Below are 22421 nucleotides of genomic sequence, written 5' to 3'. Positions count from 1 at the left end.
CTTTTCTTCCTTCTGATTTGATGGCTTTCCTCCATAGTCATGTTTGTCCAGCCCTAGGAACATGTCTGCTATACCCTGGTTTTTGATTGGATGAGCTGTAAACTTTCACTGCTGACATTGGGAAACTATTTTTTTTGCAACTTACAATTTATGATTTGGTACTACATTAGAGTGAATATCCTGCTTCTTCCCCTCTCTCTTTCTTGAGCTTTTGTGCTTTTTTCTATCACCCTTGCTATCTTGTAACCACCCCAGTTATGTACTTTCTCTCTTCCCCTCTAACACCGAGTGCTGCTGCAGCTCATTAAAGTGTTCTCTCTGTTCCTCTGCTGCCAATCTCTTCCCTCTACCACCTCTTTCCCACAGCCCCTCTCCGCTGCTAACTACTTTGCCAATGTCAGCTGCTTTTAAATTTGAGATGGCATTGGTAAAGAAAATAGTTGAGTCTAACAATCTTGGAATTGTATTTTCTTCTTTGGCCTTCATGTTGTATCTATGCGCAAAGCGGTAATCATGTTGAAAGTACACAAAACAACATTTGGCCATCAAGGAATGTAATTTTTTTATACTTCCAAAATGGCCACCATGTTACATCATGCTACATTGCATCACGCAATACGTAAGCCATCACAGAAGTATAAAACAAAAAGCTTACCAAGAGGGACGAACATTACTTTCTATACTTTCAAGATGACCACCACATTGCCTCCACACCAACTGTGACTGCCATTACAATGTAAAGATGGCCCCGCACTGCTATTGGCTATGCCAATGTGGGTGCAATTTTTAAATCATAGGCAAAGCCAAAATTGGCGAGCCAACAGCATTGACAAATCTAGTCAAATTGCTGTTGCCAGAACTTGTTAAATGCTTGATTTGAAGCATACAATGAATTCTATGTCTTCATGCAATTGTATAAAGAAAGGGAGTACAGAGTAAATAATCATTCTTTTTGTGAAACTGACTGCATGTGTTAATGAATGATAAAAATAGGACTACAATTGCAATTCTGAAGATGCTTTGTACATTGATAGGTAATTTGAAATTCCCTTGAAGACATTTTGATACTGCATTTAAGAGGATGAGGTTACACATTGGGAAGCAAGCATAGTTATCGTTTGATGACCGGGACAGAAAAATGTGTAGCTGGATCCAAAACCAGAAAGTCTGCCACCATAAAACAGGCTTTATTTTCTATAGCAGGCTGAGTCCCGGGCTTCCCTACAGAAATGATGGGAGAGGGTAATTAATCAAGATAATTCAAATCAATGAGAAATATGTTAGATTTATCGGCCTTTGGGTGGTCTTTCCCCATACTTTTTGCCTACTTATATCCATTTAATGTGCTGAAACTCGGTTTTGTTGGCCTTAGGACTTTGTGCACTTTACCACTGATAAGCAGTGGTTAAGTGTTTTTGTTCTCTCCTCTAACAAAGGTTTCATTGGCTTATACCCAATTGGCATATTTAATTTATTTAAAAGTCTATTGTAGAGTGGTATACCAAATACCCAGGGTCTGTAAATTAAATGCTCCTAGTGGGCCTGGAAAAACAACAGTTGATGGACAGAATGCTCAACAATGTCATGCATTCACCCCAGTACAGAGATCTGGGCCTAAATCCATTGTTATTTTGCTCACCACGCCATATGCAAATCAGTCTTGACCCTGTGCCTTATGGAAACAGTCCAGCCCGAACTGCCAAGCCATGTCTTCCCTGGACCGGAATCAAGCATCCTAGGACCCGTTTCGGGGTTTCACCCCTCTTCAGCCAGGATAGCTTGATTTCAGTGGCATGGAGAGCACGGGACTCACGTCTGAGCATACCTGTCCCACTCGGGGTGACAAATGCAAAAACAACAGTTGTTGGACAGAATGCAGAACAATGTCATACATTCACCCCAGTACAGAGATCTGGGCCTAAATCCATTGTTATTTTGCTCACCACGCCACCCCAGTTCAGACATGGCCATATGCAAATCAGTCTTGACCCTGTGCCTCATGGGAACAGTCCAGCCCGAACTGCCAAGCCATGTCTTCCCTGGACCGGAATCAAGCATCCTAGGACTGGTTTCGGGGTTTCACCCCTCTTCAGCCAGGATAGCTTGATTCCAGTGGCATGGAGAGCACAGGACTCACGTCTGAGCATACCCGTCCCACTCGGGGTCACAAATGCAAAAACAACAGTTGATGGACAGAATGCAGAACAATGTCATACATTCACCCCAGTACAGAGATCTGGGCCTAAATCCATCGTTATTGTGCTCACCACGCCACCCCAGTTCAGACATGGCCATATGCAAATCAGTCTTGACCCTGTGCCTCATGAGAACAGTCCAGCCCGAACTGCCAAGCCATGTCTTCCCTGGACCGGAATCAAGCATCCTAGGACCGGTTTCGGGGTTTCACCCCTCTTCAGCCAGGATAGCTTGATTCCAGTGGCATAGAGAGCACGGGACTTACGTCTGAGCATACCCGTCCCACTCGGGGTGACAAATGCAAAAACAACAGTTGATGGACAGAATGCAGAACAATGTCATACATTCACCCCAGTACAGAGATCTGGGCCTAAATCCATCGTTATTTTGCTCACCACGCCACCCCAGTTCAGACATGGCCATATGCAAATCAGTCTTGACCCTGTGCCTCATGGGAACAGTCCAGCCTGAACTGCCAAGCCATGTCTTCCCTGGACCGAAATCAAGCATCCTAGAACCGGTTTCGGGGTTTCACCCCTCTTCAGCCAGGATAGCTTAATGCCAGTGGCATGGAGAGCACGGGACTCACGTCTGAGCATACCCGTCCCACTCGGGGTGACAAATGCAAAAACAACAGTTGATGGACAGAATGCAGAGCAATGTCATACATTCACCCCAGTACAGAGATCTGGGCCTGGTGCATTTACTGTGGTAGCTATGTCATATTTGACATCTATGGAATTGTAATGATGAATCCTCTTTAATGGCAAAGTCAGATTTTTCCCTACAATTTTGAAAATGCCACTTTTAGAAAGTTGGCTTTTTCCTGCCTGTAGTTTTTTGTGCCTGCAGCCTGACTTGGGTCACATGACTGAATGTAGCTGACAGTTAGACATTGTGAGTTCCTCCCAGATAGTGACACAATAGAAGGATTATCTGTGCCTCAATGGGCAATCTGCTGGTAGGATGGGGGCGGAGCTGAGCACAGCCCCACTTGCAACTGACCAGGGTGTGCTCGACCTTCACACACAGGGTCTAACAACCCCACATAGTCACTGCAGCCAGCTTGGAGACAGGGCAGGGGAGGAAGGAAATTCCATGCACTTCAAGGAAACTTTCTGGAAGCTTCTCCCACCTTCCAGAAGAATGGCCCAGGGTATAAAAATAGGACCTTCGGACTTACTCTTCAGCTCCCTACTGGACCTGCTGAAGGGCTCTAAATGGACTGCATTCTGCTGTGACCTGCAGGGCACTCTGCAAGACTGCTGCTGTATATAGATGGACTGCTCTGCTTTGCTGTCTAATGCCTTCCTTGAACTCTAAGAGACTAGCCCTGCTTTTGATCCCTGCATCTTCACCAGCACCCAGCACTATCAGAGTGACTCCAAGGGCTAGTTTGATGGCCTCCTGTGAAAGGGGCACAAAATGCTCCTACTATCCTGAAACAACACCTAGATCCAGCCTGAGTGAGTTTTGAACACCCAAGAGGTGTCCCACCTGGCTTGGACCTTTGGTTGTCGTGCTAAGGGTGCCCAGTTGGCCAAATCTCAAAACTGAGGTCTTAGAAACATTTTGCCCCAAAACTGCTCTCAGACCCAGGTGGAGACCGGCACCAACCTGCTCGCTTATTTGCCTGAGGTGCATCACTGGTTGGATTTACTTTGCGGCTTCTCCTGCTACATTATTTTCCACAGCAGCAAATCTTTTTCAGTGGTCCTTTGCCAAAGTGGTATCCGATCTTGTGGAACTGTCTTTGGTTACAGCCCTCTGCCTCGTCCTGCTGAGGCTTTTAGACTTCCATTTTGGCGAGTAAGTTAGACCATAGAAATCTTCACCGCTGGTTTGACCCAAGGCCATTCAACGATGATGTTCCCTTCTTGCACACCTCCTGCAGCGCTAAACTTTACTTTCTCAGACACATTTTGAAGAATTTCTTCTAAATCCGAAGGGAAGAGCAGACCGGGCCCAATCCACTTTTCGTCACGGTTGGCTATATTTTTCGACTTTGACCCGCTCTCGCACAAATTGATGTCTATGGTTGGCGCTTTGATCTTTTAGGAAGGTAGCTTTTAGTAAAAACTTTTAAAATTCATAGCTTCGGTTCTACTTATTGGATGTTTGTTATTTTGGTGAAAAATAACGTGTTAAAAGTTACTCTATTTATCTAAATTTGTCTGGGATTTTTCTAGTGATGTGCTTTCACTTTATTACTGTTTGTGTGTTGCATAAATACTTTACACTTTTCCTCAAAGTTAAGCCTTACTGCTTTTTGTGCCAAATTACCTAGGGTTAAGCAAAGTTTAATTTGGTGACTTTTTCTGGTTCACCCTGCAAGGGATTGTGCTTGTTGCTTGAGCAGGGCTCACACCCCAGTCCGCCAACAACCCAATTTCTCACAAAATAAAATAATGATGATACAAATTCATTAATTAGAAAGAAATAATGCATTAAGGCAATGCAATAAAAAGTAAGAATATTTAATCTACTGATAACCTTTATTAGCAAACTGGGAGAAGAGACCAAGAAAAGAAGAAAGGGTGCCTATGGGGATGCTGAACATGCAAAAACATTTTAAGTGGTAAGGTCACTTTTATTGCAAGATAAAATGTTGACTCAGATCGAAAGGTGAAATCTAGTGAAAGGAATACATTCTTATTGAAGTACTACTATCAAAGAACGGAAGGCAGTATTTTGGCATATGTGCTACAGAGATCCGAACAGAATGAGCTCCTGTCTGTGATAACTGACCCTGTATTAGGCAGCCTGAAAATCCTTACTACTCCTTGTGTTGTCTTTAGCGAGGCGTATTGTGGATTACCACGAATACAGAGGGGCTTGGAGCTTGCCCATTTCTTACAATTGGTTGGCGTTCCTTGTCACTCTTATTTGCATACTTCTTTTTAGTGCCCCAGCTTCTCAATCTTGTGTTTGTCCCTCCCATGGAGCATTGCCTCTTTACCATTACTTTATTTGGCTGGCATCATTGCTTCTGTTGCTTGCTTTTCAAGCACTACTTTTTAGGTCTCGCCTGACTCAGCGCATGCGCTGGTCTGGCGAGACTTATTGAGAGGGCTCCAAAAAGTGCTACCAGGCCAGCCTAGAGCTACAGTGCTTTTACCGCGATTACTTTCACTTTCGCCGCCGCTTGGCATAGCCAATAGGTCTCGCTTTTGGAACCTTATAAGTGTTTAGTTATGCAACTGTTGCATGGCTAAACACTTATAAGGTCCCAAAGGCGAGACCTATTGGCTATGCCAATGCTTGTTTTCTTTTGTGTTGAGCACCCCATGGGAGTGCATGTATTTTTGAGGTGTCCCTCACGTAGTTCTCTCCCCCTGCGCTGCTCTCTGTCTCCTACCTCCTTCCATGTTGCGTTCACCGGTGTGCTTCTCCACCTTGCCTCCCCCATCCTGCGCCCTCCACCTGGTTGCTAAACCCCATGTTGCTTTCGTATCCGTGCCCCTTCTCCCCCCATGTTGCTTTCATGTTGGTCATCCTAACAGCCCCTGTGTTGCTTCGGCATTCCTCTGTGCTGCTTTGAATCCTCCATTGCTTCCGTTCACCCCCTTGTTGCTTCCGTTCCCCCACCTCACTTTAATCACTTTAAAAAATGCTTTTGCAAGTTTTATTTTGTTTTTAGTTGCTGATTAAACACGGATAGGTAACTAAAAAGAAAATAAAGCACCTGCTACAAAATTACAGTGGATGTTCGCATGAAAGGCTTTTTTTAATTTTTCTTTTAACTTTAGCCACACCGCACAGCAATGAGGATGCAGTTCACTGTGGCTAAAACCCATTGGCAAAGTAAATAGGTCCCAATGTCGTGACCCATTTGCTTTGCCCATGCTTGTTCAGTGTGCTGCTACTCAGTATGCTGGGGGAGGGCACTTACTGGTTCCACCCCCACTTTATGAATTAAGGTGAGAGGATGAAAGGGCTTTCACAAAGTTGGATCTGAGTAGAAGAATGGATTATGAAAGATGTATGTCTGACTGCAAATATTGGTAACTGTGTTGATCGACTAGATAGTAGCTATTGCCTTCATGTGTTGTTGTACGTTTTATTTATGTAGGTGGTGTAGAAGTAAGGAAAAAAGGCCCTCTGGCTAGGTCATGGCAGTGAATAAAGATGGCTGCTGGTGCCAACGATGATTACTTCCTCTTCTGTCTGAATGGCTGCTAAGAACCAGCTTCCTAGTCTGGATTCTGCCAATGTGCATCTGTCTCCACCTCCCATCCATGCTCTTTTTCCAACATTGGCCAACATTTTCTAGTTTTGATGCACCAGTTCCTGATAGTCACCAGAGGATGCAAAGTTTGTGTGGAAAGACTTTGTTGTCCACCTCATTGCTGGGCACTCTTCCATGATTGTGTGATTGTATTTGGTAGAGTAGGCTCAGGTGGCTTAGGGCAAGACCAAACCCATACCAACTCATTGGTTCATGGGAGTCGGCGATGCCAGGTCAGGGATCTTCCATTTGTGGGTGGGGGAAGGGAGTGGGAGCCTACATTCATGATATAATTAGCATGGAAGAGCAGGAAGTACTGAGACTGTTGTTCCTAGAGCATAAAGGTGGTGGATCAAAAGAAGGTCTGCTTGGGCCCTAGTGCTTGTCTGTGTTCAGTGGCGTAAAAGGGTGCCATGTGCAAGCAAGGAAACTGGACATCTCTGCACCTTGGTTGGGCAGTAAAAGACAACCATTAGTGGGATGATGTATGTCCCTCATGAACGTGGGTCCTGGTACCACTGCACCTGCTTCATTAACAACAGCTGCTCCCCTGCATGTGTCCGCACCCTGTTAGCTTAGGGAATTTGTGCTCTGCAAATTGTCTCTGGTAACCTGGTTTCCAAATCTGGCACTTGCGAATGCAGATTCATAGCTGGAGGTGTGCATTCACTTGAGGACACCCATCTCTACATTTGCAGCTGGCTGAAAGGATTGGCCTAAAGAAACCTGTCTCTTGAATATTGTTGAGCCCGCTAATTCTTGCTACCACCCTCTTCGCACTGTCCTAGATTTATACATCTGGCACAATGCAAAGAATTGTGTTGGTCACATTGCTGTTCAAACCAATGCCGCAGAATTTTATGAAAGCAAATCAGCTACCCATAAATAATATACACAACGCTCTTTGAAAATTAAGGAAGTAAAGCTGTCTGCCCATTTTGGCTGAGGAATCTGAAGGTTGAACCTGCTAAGGCACGTAAAGGAGCTGATTTTGCCAGTCATATTACAAGCAGCCGCATTGGGTGGACCAGTGGCGTAGGAAGGGGGGTGCAGTGGCTGCGGGCCGCCCCGGGTGTCATCACTGAGGGGGTGACAAAATGGCAAAACTATGTGTTTTAAACACATATTTTTGCCATTTTGTCAAGCCGGGGGTGACAAGAAAGTAACCACACCGGGTACCCCCTGACCTTGCTACGCCACTGGGGTGGGTCCCTAGGTAGACAATTTTTGTTTTCATCCCTGCTTTGCAAGCTTATTCTTGGCAGTGATGAAAAGCAGTTCATGTGTGGTTAATAGAAAGTGCCGAACTCTGGTAGGTGTAGTGGAAACAATACCCCAGTGAGCACCACTTTTGGTGACTTATCCCCGCCACCTGTAGTTGTTACAAGTGTGCCCGCTAGGGTGACCACCCGTCTGTAAATTTCACAGACCGTCCATTATTTGGGTGTTGGGTGCATTTTCCGTGATGATCCCTTTTTCGCAGTGCCGTTCCTAGGATGTTTGGGGACCTGGGCAAAACGAAAGATACGAGCCCCCCCCCCTAATCTGCACGTGATGTGTCATCACAGGAAGTAACATCATAGGAAGTGATACAATAGGACAATTCATATTTTTTTTGCATTGTTGAAGTGACTTGAAAAACGCAATTTCTCTGGATAGAAATCAGCAGCATGGATAAAACTCAAATACCGCAAGTAAATCAAGTTCATATATTTTAAAGTTCTGTTAGTGGATTACAGTAGTCAAACTGGATTTGGAAACGCTTGGCGCAGCTCTCACGATATTATCGCCGCTTTTGCATCCGTTTTCGGGCGAAAAGCAGCGATAATATTATTGCTTCTTTTACATGGACACACTAACGCGTGTTTCCTTGTTTTAGCGCCCGTTGTCAGCACGCCTCGCATCGCATCGTTAATGAGATGCAAAGGAGGAGTGCCTGGTAATACTCCATGGGAAGATATTGCTAAACCAGCATCGTGATATTTACAAGGACCCCAAATCCGGCGTAGCGATAATCTTAATGGCGCTAACGCGCCCTTAGCTCTGGATTTAAACGTCTGTTAAAATTCAGACTAGGGTATATTTTACATGGGATGTGGATTATGTGGTTACGACCACATGCTCGTATCAGCAATGTTTTCGCTGTTTTTGGGTGAACATCGCTGGTTTTCCAGCGATGTTTGCCCATTTTTTCGCAAACGCTGGAATATTTATCATCTAGGTTATACACGTTGTAAATCAGAGAAAATCAGAGAAAGATGCACGGATCAAAACTTTGGCCACTGAGTAGATATCGACCTGCACGTGGGATGTCAAAGAACCAGTGGGATCAACCACTCATCCCACAGAAGCACTCTTCCTTTTCTGTATTATGAGGATGGTCCAGAAGATATGGAGAATGTCTGGAGGCGTCTGGAGGCATCTGGAGGAACTGCAGTAAGAATGGATGATCTGAGAGTCTTGGAGTCCCTGTGCTTCACCAATGGTGGTGTCCTCAAGGAAAAATAGTGAAAATACCCAGTAACCATCATCGTCCTCAAGGACCCGGACATGCTAGTTGTGTCAGCAGGATTCATCTACAGACAGACATAAAAGTCTACCAAAGGAGTATGCTTCCCAGGAATACAGAGAGAAGGCACCGAAGTCACTGCATGATGATAATGGTCAACTTGGATATGAAAAAAAACTGTACCTGGTCTGAAGATGGTTATGCTAGCGCCCTCTAGTGGGAATGTTGATAAACAATTCTGTAGGTGAGTGTGTTGCATTTCAAGGAAGACATAGACTTAGCGTAAGAATGCAGCAGAAATTCACGATATTCAGCCATGCTCCCTGCCGGCATGGAGTTTGTAACTTGCTTAAGAAATGAAAGACATTGATAAGTAGCGTCATCATCACAGACCACTTAACCTGGTAAACACTGGGTAATCTTTGCAAAGATAAGAGGAGTTCCACTGCCATAAAAAGTCTCATGGAACGATTTTTGCCTACTGTGGCTGACCAGCACAACTGCACGAAGATTGGGGCAGGGAGTGCGAAAGCAAATTGATTAAGGAAATACCTGACCTGATATGTGTGAAGAGAACCAGAACTACCCTCATGCACAGGCTTAAGCGCAGGCGGAAATCTTCAACAGAACTGGCTTAGTCATGCTGGGCACATTTAAGGGATGTCAAAAACTTGTATGGAGCCAGTGTGGGACCACCCTACTGCATACTTGCAACTGCATGAGAAGTGATATCACTGGGTTTTTTATACACTACCTTATAATTGCGAGGAAACATACTCGTGAATATTTGCGTTGGCTTCATTTGGAATGCTGGTGGTCTTCGAACATATGTGTAATGTGCTAAAAATATATAATCTTCTGACAGTAGTTTGTCCACTATGTAGAGCTGTCTTTCTCTTATTCCTTGAAAATAAAATGTAGTGCATTGAACTGCAGAGCAATATGTTTTCTACAGGTTGGGCTAAATTGGTGGTTTAGGGAAGGGTGATAGTAAGAGGGAGAGGAAATGGAGTGGTTCCTAACATATTTAAGGCCCTTTACCTCGTTGTGTATGAGATACAGATCCTGTAAGCCAGTGCCACAGCCAGACTTGTGATCCTCATCATTAGTGCGGCCCCAGCAGCCAAGCTCATCGCATGCAATGCCAGCAGGATGTGCCCAGCATATTACACTCCTAAGAGGGGGGTAATATGCCCGTGTCCATCACTTCAGAGAGGGAAGGACCTCTCCCATCTAGCACGAATCCTACTTACAGCGGTGGCTCCTCAGTTATGGCGGAGGAGCATTGCCCCACCCGCTGCCAGCGCACACACATTCATAAAGTGGTAAAAAAATAAAATGTTATCATGTGTGGCAGGCTTGCGCTGCTACAGTGTGAGGGCAGGGGTGGGCCTGATTAGTGCAATTGCACTATTACATTAGCCGCCTGCCAGTGCCCATGATAGAATGGCCTGCTGTCTACAGCCCACCAATCTGATCTGCGCACTTCAGAGCCTGCAATCCCAAGGCTGAGGAACAGCCGAGGAATTCCAGCCGCAGGCCCCCAGCCTCAAAATGAGTGCTGGGTTAGCCTGCACCAACCAATCACTCCAGGATTGGTTGGATTCATGTGGCAAAAGGGAGTAAATCACTCCCTTTCGGCCAGACCCTGTGGCCAGCAACATATTTCTGGTGAGTTTTTTTAGGCATTGCGCCCCACCAGATGTTAATGTTACAGATCGGTACTGCCTACTTATATGTATGGAGGGCGGAGGCAACTAGCACCAAGCTTATCCGACATACTACTGTGTCCATGACCATCAGGGCAGACCATGGTGAAGTGACAGTTCCAGCACTTGCTTGTTCCCACAATATGTGGCTTATTAAGGGGCTGTATTTCTGGGCTCCAAGACAGGTTGAGCCTCATTACAGTCAAATCCTCTAAGCACCAACACCAAGCCAGGGCACCAGGTGATTGCCCCCTGTCAGCTCTAGTCAAGGAATGCAGTAATGGCGGATATATCCTAAATATTAATTGGGGCTCTGAAGCACAGGCCACACTTGGGATGCAAACCTGAAGGCACCAGGGACCTCCTTTGTGGAGGTGGGATAGCACAGCCTGATAGGGCAGGCTGCGGGAGGTCAGTTTACCTGCTTCAATATTAGTTTGCCAAAGTCTTTGTAATGGTAATGAAGAGAAGAGTGGTGCCAGGGCACCACATGTTTCTATAGTCTGGTGAAATCACAAGGACAGACCAGAGAGGGGGTTGTGCTCTCAGAGGTAAACAACATACTAATTATTTTGAGCTTTTCTTACCACTCAGTGATTGGCTGGGTCGATCTTACAGACACTCTGTTGAGTGATAGGTGCATTCTCCTCAAAGGGCTGTGGAGAGTTCTGAGGAGAGAGAAGTGAGTTCTTGGAGAGAAAAGAACCCGTCGCTGTGATTTTTCTCCAGTCGTCTGGGTCCCTCTTGGCCTACTGCTGATGGCACCTGGAAAGAGGCATTTTTCTTAGTGCGCAGTGAGGTTTCTGCAACTTTGCACCCTGCCCACTGGAAGGCCAATGGCTTGTGTGCCTCCAGTTTTGGGATGTATGTCCAGTGTTTTCTTTTTCAAGGATCATCCTACTGGCCAATATTTGTAGTTTAGACCAAATGTAATCTCAATCAAATATTTTTCCTTTCTCATTTGAGAGATCCTGAGAGCAGGAGTGCCATGGAGATTAGTCATATGTCCTTCTGGGGATGTAGCTAAAGCTTCTGGATGCAGATTGAACTGTTTTAGGTATTATCTCGTGCTATCTCTGATGAGGTTGCCATCTGGGGTCAAACTTGGTTTATGTGAATTGAAATGTTGGAGGTTAAATACTATTTTCCAGTGGTTTTGAAAGGGCAGTGACCTACTGCTGTGGCAATGAGCCCCATGGTTAGACTTTAAGGCATCTTATCTGCCACAAAATCGTTTTTAATGTGACAGGTTGCTGGGATTGCACTCAGCCTGCCGCAACCACTGCTTCATCATTGTTGAGAAGGGTTGAGTTCATTACTCTCAAACTCCTCCTTTCTCACTGCAGGCGTTTTCCATCAGCACGGAGGACAACCTAGGCTGCTTGTAGATCTGGCGAAATATCCATCCCACTGCCTGGTCTCATGACATGCCACCAGCACCATCTTCACTTTTTTGCTGCTGCATGCATTGCCACCCTTTAACTTCAGCAAGTCAATGAGTACTGCACCACTATACGACAGTATCACACCCTACGTGGCTTCATCTTCCTGCATTACTCTTGGAGCACTATGTGGATGGTCTTTTTTGACCATACTGTGATCTTTGGCATAGGTTCCTTGATGTTTAGCAGTTAATGCCAACACCATTATGTTCATATATTGTTCTTCATTTTTCCCAACGCAGATTATAAATGGCTTCTTTCTAATTTTAACGGCTAAGAGTGTTCATTCGCATGTGTTGTGTGTATTACTTTACTTGGCGTAACATTTGCAATTATTCCACCAGGTACCCGGGGCCAGGTGTTGTTTAATGACCTGCTTATCCCTGTTTCGCACATATCCCATCTCTCACAGTGTTTGTAGCCACTTGGTGGACACCCCTAAACACTGAGTGACATGTGATGGCTGGGTTGCCCATTCACACAACTCACTCACTGCAGCAGGCCTTTAATAGCCGGTATAGCCCGCTACGGCGGGCTATAAGGCTATATTAGAACATTGGAATGTTGGGAGCTCCATTGAAAACAATGGAGTGCTCCGGGCTTATAATGGCTGGTATAAGCCCGGAGCTCCAACATTCCAATGTGTCTTTGTTCACAGCTCTGGCTGTGAACAAAGACTTCAGGGAGCCTGAGGGGATATGAATCCCCTCGCGCTCCCTGAAGGCTTTGTTTTGTTAGAACATTCTGCCCTCTAGTGGCAGAATGTTCTAATAGCCTTATAGCCCTTCGTAGCAGGGCTATGCCGGCTTTTAAAGTCCTTCTGCTTTGTTAAAGTCCCTCGCCTTCGGCTCGGGCCTTTAACGCTGCAGCGGGCCTTTAACAGCCGGTATAGCCCGCTACGGCGGGCTATAAGGCTATATTATATATTAGGACTACAAATATATATCGTTAGAAACCAATCATAAAAGGACCTACCTCAAGTTTCAAGGATACGTTTATTGAAAAAAGGATAAATAAATAACAGGACCTACCTATTTGTGAGTGGTTTGAAAAGAATTGCTTTAGTAAGCTGCTGAAAGAAGGAAAGGGCTATTAGGATATTGATTGTAATACTATAGCCTTATAGCCCGTCGTAGCGGGCTATACCAGCTATTAAAGTGCCGCTGCAGCGTTAAAGGCCCGAGCCGAAGGCGAGGGACTTTAACAAAGCAGTGGGACTTTAATTGCGGTATAGCCCTGCTACGAAGGGCTATAAGGCTATTAGAACATTCTGCCACTAGAGGGCAGAATGTTCTAACAAATAAAACAAAGCCTTCAGGGAGCGTGAGGGGATTGAAATCCCCTCGGGCTCCCTGAAGCCTTTGTTCACAGCCAGAGCTGTGAACAAAGAAGCATTGGAATGTTGGAGCTCCGGGCTTATACCAGCCATTATAAGCCCGGAGCACTCCATTGTTTTCAATGGAGCTACCAACATTCCAATGTTCTAATAAACACTTCCGGAGCATTGCTAACACTCAGAAGCTGAGAGAACAATCAAGGGGCGTTCTCTGGACAATCACAAGGAAATGCACTTGAATGAAAATGTAAAAATATCTTATCTTAAGTATTTTTTTTATAACTTTTGGTGGGACATATTGATTCTTCCCAAAGCACTGATGAGATAATCTGAGGAACTAAAACATGAATGCAAAGATCTGATTCATTGCCTTTACTGAAATATGTCATATTTAACCGAGCAGATTAAAACCCATAACAGTTTGTGCTTGGAAACTGAAAGATGAGAAAGTTTGAGATTGATCAAGAAGATTAAATACCGGAGAGAGGCGCCATTGACTACTGTGAAACATCTCATGTTTTGAAGAACTGGCGTACCCCCTAGTGCGTGTCAATGTGATTAAGAAGCAACTCTTTATGTTAACACTGTCTACTGATGGACCGTTTCCAGAACCCGAGGGAGTTATCCATGGAGTGTGACATGTTGAAAGGCATCAGGACGTAAACATGAGTTGTGGTCCAAGATTGTTGGAGGCGCCGTTTTTGATATGTGGATATTTTGGTTGCTGAGCATCTGCTTCTTGTTTTTGATGGCATCACCTTAACATAAATGTATTGTATTCAGGCCCTGTGAAATTCTATGATTACTCCATTCGGGCATTAAAAAGATGCGCATCTTACCCAAATGGTGTTAATATCCCCATTGGATGGATGGTGGGAAAGCTCTTTCGTCTACAGTGTGAGACAGAAAGCCTGCATTCCTAAATATATTTTAAATAGGATAGAAACAATATTATTCTTTCTCATCAAAAGGTTTTGCTTCACAGCCTGTACCTGCTTATAATGCTGAAATAGCGTTTATGCCAAGAAAATACCCAATCTTAGAGCATCTCGTTTTTAACAAATATGTAATGTAAAATAACTCTGTACAGAGTTGTTTCTTATTTAAAATGGGTGCTTCCTGGGCTCCACACGTTGAACAAAGATTTAACCAGACACTAAGCTCCAACAGAGATTTTTTTTAAACACAGCTGATTGAAATAGGCTCCACATTTAGTACTAGAAATGTGTACATGTCTATGTACTTTTCCAGTTTATTAAAGACAACATTGCATATTTTACATAAACCGTTTTACCTTTACATCACAAAAGACAGCATTAGAACTTGTGCATTTCTGTACGTTCCTGCACAATAAAACATTCAGTGTTTGTGAACAGACACTTGGCAAACGATGACAGTCAAATTGTTCCTTCTGCTTAGACTTTTCCCTGGACTGCACATGTGGTGCGGAAGTGGAGAATTCACAACAATTCTGCAGGAGAATGGCCAAGTCACTCCTCATGCGGCCTCAGTATCTACATTTACATCACTCAGACAGCAGTGGGAGCTCCTCCGCTAAGGCGGAGGAGCGTCGCCCCACTGCTTTGTTGCAGTGAAACAAAGGGAAAATAAAATGATACTTGCCTTATTATCATTTTACTTAGGCAGCACCCTCCTAAGTGCGCAATGACTAAAGTTACAGGTTGTTGTAAGAAACTTTATTAGAACATTGGAATGTTGGGAGCTCAATTGAAAACAATGGAGTGCTCCGGGCTTATAATGGCTGGTATAAGCCCGGAGCTCCAACATTCCAATGTGTCTTTGTTCACAGCTCTGAACAAAGACTTCAGGGAGCCTGAGGGGATATGAATCCCCTCGCGCTCCCTGAAGGCTTTGTTTTGTTAGAACATTCTGCCCTCTAGTGGCAGAATGTTCTAATAGCCTTATAGCCCTTCATAGCAGGGCTATGCCGGCTTTTAAAGTCCCTCTGCTTTGTTAAAGTCCCTCGCCTTCGGCTCGGGCCTTTAACGCTGCAGCGGGCCTTTAACAGCCGGTATAGCCCGCTACGGCGGGCTATAAGGCTATATTAAAGTTTCTTACAACAACCTGTAACTTTATGAAGACAATGTTTTGACTCCAGTTGCTGAATAGGTAGTGTCTCCCCCAGGTCTTGAAACCTTAGAAACCCCGTCCAATCCACCACTGTGGCAATATTAGCAGAGGCCTCGACTGTTGTATTGTAATTGTATTTTATGCCTGAAGGGGCGCTGGAGTGCTTGTACTCATATAAGGGCTCAAGACAGAAAATGAATCAACAGTGTTTACCAGTGTGGCATTTTCACACAGATCAAGATGGGCAGGATACCTTTAAATATCATAATAACTTGAAGAACTAAGTCAATAAGAAATCAGACAATCATCAGGAGTTTCTCTACATAGAACTTCTGAATAAAGCCGGATCAATAATTCCAAAAATGAAATTGTTAAAGGGCTGTGCATTCCAGGACTCCTAAACTATATATGCTAATCGATTGAAAATTGTGTTTACTAAATGTTCACATTATAAATTAATAAAGTACCCGCAGTCAACAAAATTGTGTTCACTGGGCTAACACAAGTGAGAAATATATATTCCCAAAAGGAACATACGTGTAATAAGTCAGCTTTACCAATTGGAGGCAGACGCAAATAAACGCTAAAATCTCAAAGAATAAAGGAAGATGATGACAAGCCCCAAATACTTAAAATGTATTTTTAAGGTCCAGGCTGATTAGATCTCAAACTCCTCAACGAAATATGTCAACAGATTCCGAGCTTAAAGTGGTGTTAAGTATTTTACAGCCGACATACAGTGGAAAGAATGAACACCCATGTCGTCGGAGAACTGCCTATATAAATGGTGGCTGGATTGGCAAAGTGCCCTAAAAACAGTTTGCTCCAGGCCAAGAGTGCCCAAAATTAGATTAAAACAGACTCAGGGTCTAAATAAAATGTTTATAAGTGCTCTCAAACATATGGCAGGGATAGTACAACCAAATTAAGTGAAAAAGTAACTCTCTGGGAGACAGGCTCAGGATTGACTTAAGGACTTGGTTGACATAGGGCCAAATAAATTCATTGTTAGAGTGTCAAGGAGCATGGTATGAAAATGTTTACACATTCAAATTCATTTACAAACAGTGTTGCTGATTATGCACATAATCCAACAAAATCATCAGTAAGGCAGATGCATCAACAACAGAAGGTCATTCAGTTTTAAAATACTGTCTGTATAATGTATACTATGTGTTTGAATCTTCAATGAGCTGTGTTACACACTGTACACAATTAATGACTGCCCAGTCAAAGGTGTTGGGGAGCAACGCTGAATATGTGGATATTGAACTTCAAGTAAAGGTTTGTTTCTTAGGGAATTAACTGGATTGAAGAAACATGCTCTTGTAAGGATAGGCAATAGAAGAAGGCACCTCTCCACATTTAAACAGGCAAAAAACATAAACCAAAGTAGGGGAAGTGAAACAATGGGAGTCAAGAGAAGGACCGCAAAGGCGAAGGAAGTTACTCTGGATTACCTTGAAAGCTCTTTCGGAAAGATGTGGATGGCCATCAAGATTTCTTCAGGTGGGTGATCTCAGAGGAAGCTCAAGGGCATAAATAGAATGTTTGGATGTCACAATGCAAAAAGTAATGGAACTCAACATAAGAGATGAAAGAGGCCACACGGCTGGTTCTAATCGAACCCCGCAGGAAGCGATCACCAGATTCCCATGTGAATGGAATGGCACATTCATCATAACAATCATCCATGTTAATACACATATTATCTCAATGTAGATTTTCTCTTATAAATCTGTTATTATTTTTTAGATTCCTGGATGAGGTTCAGTCTCATTCAACTGTAAACAAGATGGATGTGCAGAATTTAGCTTCAGTGTTTGGCCCTAATCTACTGCGCCCCAAACTAGAAGAGCCTGATGAAACCGAAAGAGGTAAGGGCAGAGAAAAACCACACTGGCATCAGCAATGCCATTTGATCTATACAACTTTATAATTAAGAGATTTGATATAATGTGCATACATATAGCAATGAAATTATGATGTCAAAATATCCAAATTTAAAAAGGTGCAGAATTTGAATCTGTCGGGCAAAATAGACCCATTGAGGGTTTCAGGTGACATGATAAGTAACCACAACGCGGAAGGTTGCGTGATTTGTACATATCACCAGAAACCCAAAATGGCATTATTGAATCATAATGCAGGTTTAACTGTTAGTTTCTGGGGATACCTTACATGAATTGCCTAGTCTATGTCACAGTTAGCATTTGTTTCAAAACCTATATTTCAAGAAACTTATGATACCCTAGTGAATTATGGTGCATGATTGAAGGACATTAAAAATGTTCATTAAACACCACATGTAATGCTCACACCAAAATTAGGTGATCATTTTCATAACCCAGCAGTAATTTTGTTCAAAAATCAGGAACTAAATCCCTGCATAGGCATCTAACGAAAGTTGAGTAAACATGTCTGAAAACGGAGATAGAGACTCATTCCGGTGCGTTGTAAGTTGATTTGTCATTTTGAAAGGCAGTCACCAATATGCTGAAATGTCACAGGATGGCCAAATTCCACACCTCCACGGATTTTCTGTGTGCCTACTTCAATAACTTAAACTTAGGACAGCACACACAAATGTTAATCACTGCTAGATTCTCAGAACAAGTCATGGATCTGCCCCTGTAGGTTTAGCACCAGGCAAGGATGTAGATTTATGCAGTTTTCTAATTCTCAAAACGTTTGCAAGTGATGCCTGGAAAGTTATAGCTTTCCATGTGTAATCCTGTAAAAGTTATGATAATTATTTTTTTTCAAGCAGAAATGTACTTGTGCATATCTTCGGAAGTGGAAAAAAGTCTCTGATTTAGATCTTGGCGGACGGGTCACTCCATCACAACCGTGACTGATATCCCAGCTGCCGAAATATAAATCCCATTATATCCTATATAATATAAATCCCATTATATCGTATTCCTGAGGTAGAGCTAGAGTGCAGTAGAATTCATCAAAAGCAAATTGACTGTGAATATTTTCATTTTGACTCATGCTCGGTTATGTTTCTGGATTTCTCTCTGTGTTTCTGGATCTGTGTTCTGGAGTAATGTTACAGCGTTTAATGTTCTTGTGTACGTCTTTCTATACACTAATGAAAAAAATGTATTTAAACAACAGTCGCACGGAAAGCCATGGCACTATATTCTCCTTTAATGAACTGCGAAGCAGACAAATACCATACTAACTCGCATTGAACGGTGTTATCTTGTTTCCTCAGGACCCGCCCTGGTGCAGCAGCTGATGTCTGTCATGATAAGCGAGCACGACAAGCTGTTTCCCACTGAGGACATTTCTCACGCTGCCCCGGCTGCCCAGATTAGGCCTCGACCGAATTTAGCCTGTTCCTTCCCCAGACTGTGCCACGAGGCTCATCAAAGGGAAGCTCGGGCCAAATCCCTCTCCCTGCCTCTGACTGCTGGGCATGGCCTACCCAGGGCCGTTTCAGAGAAGAATGCAGCAAACAATTCATGGCTCGCCTTGCACGAGCAGACGGAGAGCTGTCAATCAAACAGCACAGACATTAATCACGCCGACAGTAGGCTTCTGCCCTCCAATGACCTGAGTGCGCATGCGCACGGCAACCACTGCAGAGGCTTGGCGCCCAACCCGCAGACCCCGACTCATTTAATTGCTGAGGAACATGTGGATGAAACAAGAGCTGATCCTCAAGATAATGGAACATTTCCAAGTATTCCAAACGTTCCGGACAGCTGTAGGGCCGAACCCAAGTTTAACATTCCCCAGAAAAACACAACAACATTCTCGTGCGAGGTCAAACTACCCATATACGACAACATTTATTTTGCTCCTCTCTTGAGCGCCGTAGAAGTTGACGGCGCTGACCGCGACTCGTGGTGTAGTTCTTCTTGTGAGAACATGCTGGAGGGAAAGTCAAGCTCCCGCCATTCCTCCAGGACCAGCTGCGCCCTGGAACTGAACGTCTCTACGCCGACACGCGCCAGCTCCGTCTTTGGCACTGTGAGCAGCAGCAACAGCTACAACAGCGAAGTCTTCCTCCCTACAAGCGACAGCTCGGCCAGCCAGAACCCTCTGCAGTGCCTTGTGGTTGGCCTGAAGCATCAACTATCCAACCAGAAAGCCAACTATGAAGCAAAAATTGAAAGGTACTTTAAACTAAATTGTAACTTTTAGAATCCTTGTTTCATCCATGTTATGTGGTTTAAGGACCACACCTGACAGAAATCTAAATAATCATGGCACCAAGATTTCAGTTGCTAATGAGTGACATGTCCATGCCTTTATGGTACATATGTGTGGAATTTTAAACTTTTACGTGTGACACTTTGGGTGACACTTTGCACCAAGTAGGAATGAGATAAATATTAGACATTATCCCTTCTGTGGACGGTAATAGTCTAGAAAGTGCTTTAAGACAGCTACAACACTGCAGAAGTGCATATGCAGGTTATTAACCTATCCCTTTCTAAACTTGACACAGGGCACCTGGCAGCTGTGGTATCGCAGTGCTTTTCGCTGTGTGCCTCTGGGCCCTGTGTTGGTAGGTTTTGGAACAGGACCATAAGTGTTGTATCCTATCGAATATAACCAAGCATATCCGCAAACTTTTGCAGATATGCACCAACTCCCAAAGACTTCCAGTCCTTGTGTCTCTCTGTTGCGAGTACCATAAGTTCCACACACATCCACAGGACAGCCTGGCAAGTTAAGGGGCCTTGCTTCTGGCTGTGGGCTGGCCTACGACCTCATTTTGAGCTGAGTACAGCAACAAAATTCTGGAGAAAGCACCAAACCAAAAACAAACTACCTATGGCACCCATCTGCACTATACTACCCCTAAGGTGAAGGGAATTTTGAACAGTAGCGCCCCCTTCCCCTAAATCAGCACCTGCACCAAGAGACAGAAGATTCCCCTCCATCATCTACCTCTAAACCAGGCCCAGGCTGTTGGCGTCCAAGGGAACTCAGCTAGTGCTTAGAGGTGACCACGGTGGCACCACATCCATAAACAAAATTCTGTAAAATCAGCCATATATAAAACTAAAAAATGCATTAACAAAAGTGTGCTTGTGAAGCCCTAGATATCCTTCCCTTGTGGTTATAGACCAGGAAACTTGACACCCTCCTCCGCTCCTTTGCCTTTTTTGCTATAGACTCATCTTTCTCGTTTTTGTCATCTCTCTCCTCCCCACTTTTCTTTCCCATCTTCCTTTTCCACTCTGCCTCTTCCATCTTTCGTTCTCTCCATCTCTCCATCTCTCCTCTCACTTCATCTTTTTCTCACCGCCTTCTTCCTTTGCCATGCTTTCCTTTTCTTCCAATTTTGGTTTTCCTTCCTCTCTTCATCTGTCCATGTTTCTCTAGCTCCGTTTTCCTCATCCTCATCATCTCTTCTCTACCTCCTACTGTCTACCCCTCTACCCCACCTCACCCTCAGATTTTTGTCTCTTTTCTCATCTTCTGCCTCACCCTTTTCTGCCATCCCATTGACCCCCCTCTAGCCTTTTATATTTCTTTCTTCTCCCCTGATCCATATCCCACCACACTTTACCTTTCTCCCCTCCCTCCTCCACTTTTCTCTTCAAACTGTAGTCACCTTATTCTCATCACTTTCTTTCTCCCTGTCCATTGTTTGTTCCTTTCTCCTCGAACCTGTCTTCTCTTTTTTCTCTTTCATCTCAACTCGTCTCACTTCCCACTTCTTATATTTTTACAGCTCTCTCATCTATTTGCCCCTCACTGTTCCTCCATTTCTACCTTGTCATTGTTTTCTCCTTCTTTTCTTCTCTTCCCTCTCTCATTACTCTCCTTCTCTCCTTTATGTGTGCCTGTATCTGATCTCTCTCCTTCGTCACTGTTGACATTACATAACAAAAATAAATAATTTTTTTCTACTGAGTTACTTGGTTGGACTAAATAAATATTGATTCATTTAGTAAAGAAAAAATAACTGGTTTTGCCCTATAATTAATTTGGGAAAAGAAACAGATCGCCAGGATTAGTATTCTTCATCTCATTAGTTATTGAACTTTATTTAAAAAAGCACGGTGATGACAAATAATCTTGGTTGTTAAGCATATACATTTGTCCAAATCTGCATTTGTACTTGGGTACAAGATGTCCGTGCCAGTCACTGATGCTTCTCAAGTCACAGCAGTTTCAGAAAATATAGCACTGAGTTGTGGGACAAAATGGCCCACTGAGTTTCTTACTTTTATCCCTGTGAGGGGGGCAGTCAGAAGAACGGTGGGGGCAGGCAATCTCGGTATGCATGCAATCTCCACACACCACCCTGCACATATAGGCACTGCTCACCCTCATGACACTTTAAACAGTTTCTGACCAGGCCAGGCCCTAGCCAAGATTTCAAGATGCTGGTGTATTTGTTCTCGCCTCTGCTTCCACCCATCCTCTGACTTGGCACGTAGCAGCAGTAGACTGGCACTCAGTGCAGGCAATAAATACACAATGTTAGGCTGAGCACCTTGAGCAATAGTAATGCAGATACAAAACCTCTATCAGCATGACTAATGCATTTCAATACGGGTATGCGGATACAAGCACTGAAATGTGTTAGTTTAACTAACCCCTGATGCGTGGTACTTGACATGGCTGAATAATTGTGATTGGTAGAGCCAGTAGTAATAGTCAACCTTCAAAGCGGCAAATGTACGCCTTTTTAAACTCTTAGCTGCGGAGGCTTTTCCACCCCCAGTGCGGAGTCCTTATTTTATGTTTGGTGCTATTTAAGCTTAGGCCTTCATAACTTTTTTTTGCACAAAATATCTCTTAGACCAAATATGCATCCTTTTTCCCAACATTGTGGGTATTCTAAAGATACCCAGAGTTTGTGGTTTTCCATGGATGAAACCGAGAAAAGATCCAAAAAATGTAGCAACAACTTGTTTTTTGTTGGAAAAAGTGC

General features: G+C 43.9%; 1 protein-coding gene across 1 annotated transcript in view; it reads left to right on the top strand.

Annotated features, from left to right (window-relative positions):
- LOC146810891 (rho GTPase-activating protein 24-like) overlaps nucleotides 1–22421 on the top strand; it is a 220790-nt gene that overhangs the window by 143015 nt on the left and 55354 nt on the right. Inside the window, exons 6-7 of the mRNA XM_085614458.1 lie at nucleotides 17267–17388; nucleotides 18735–19641. Coding sequence (XP_085470584.1) covers nucleotides 17267–17388; nucleotides 18735–19641 — 1029 coding nt within the window. The remainder of the gene's footprint in view (nucleotides 1–17266; nucleotides 17389–18734; nucleotides 19642–22421) is intronic.

The sequence above is a fragment of the Triturus cristatus genome, chromosome 7 (genome assembly GCF_964204655.1).
Source record: "Triturus cristatus chromosome 7, aTriCri1.1, whole genome shotgun sequence".
Taxonomy (NCBI): Eukaryota; Metazoa; Chordata; class Amphibia; order Caudata; family Salamandridae; genus Triturus; species Triturus cristatus.
This window is presented reverse-complemented; position numbering and strand designations above follow the sequence as displayed.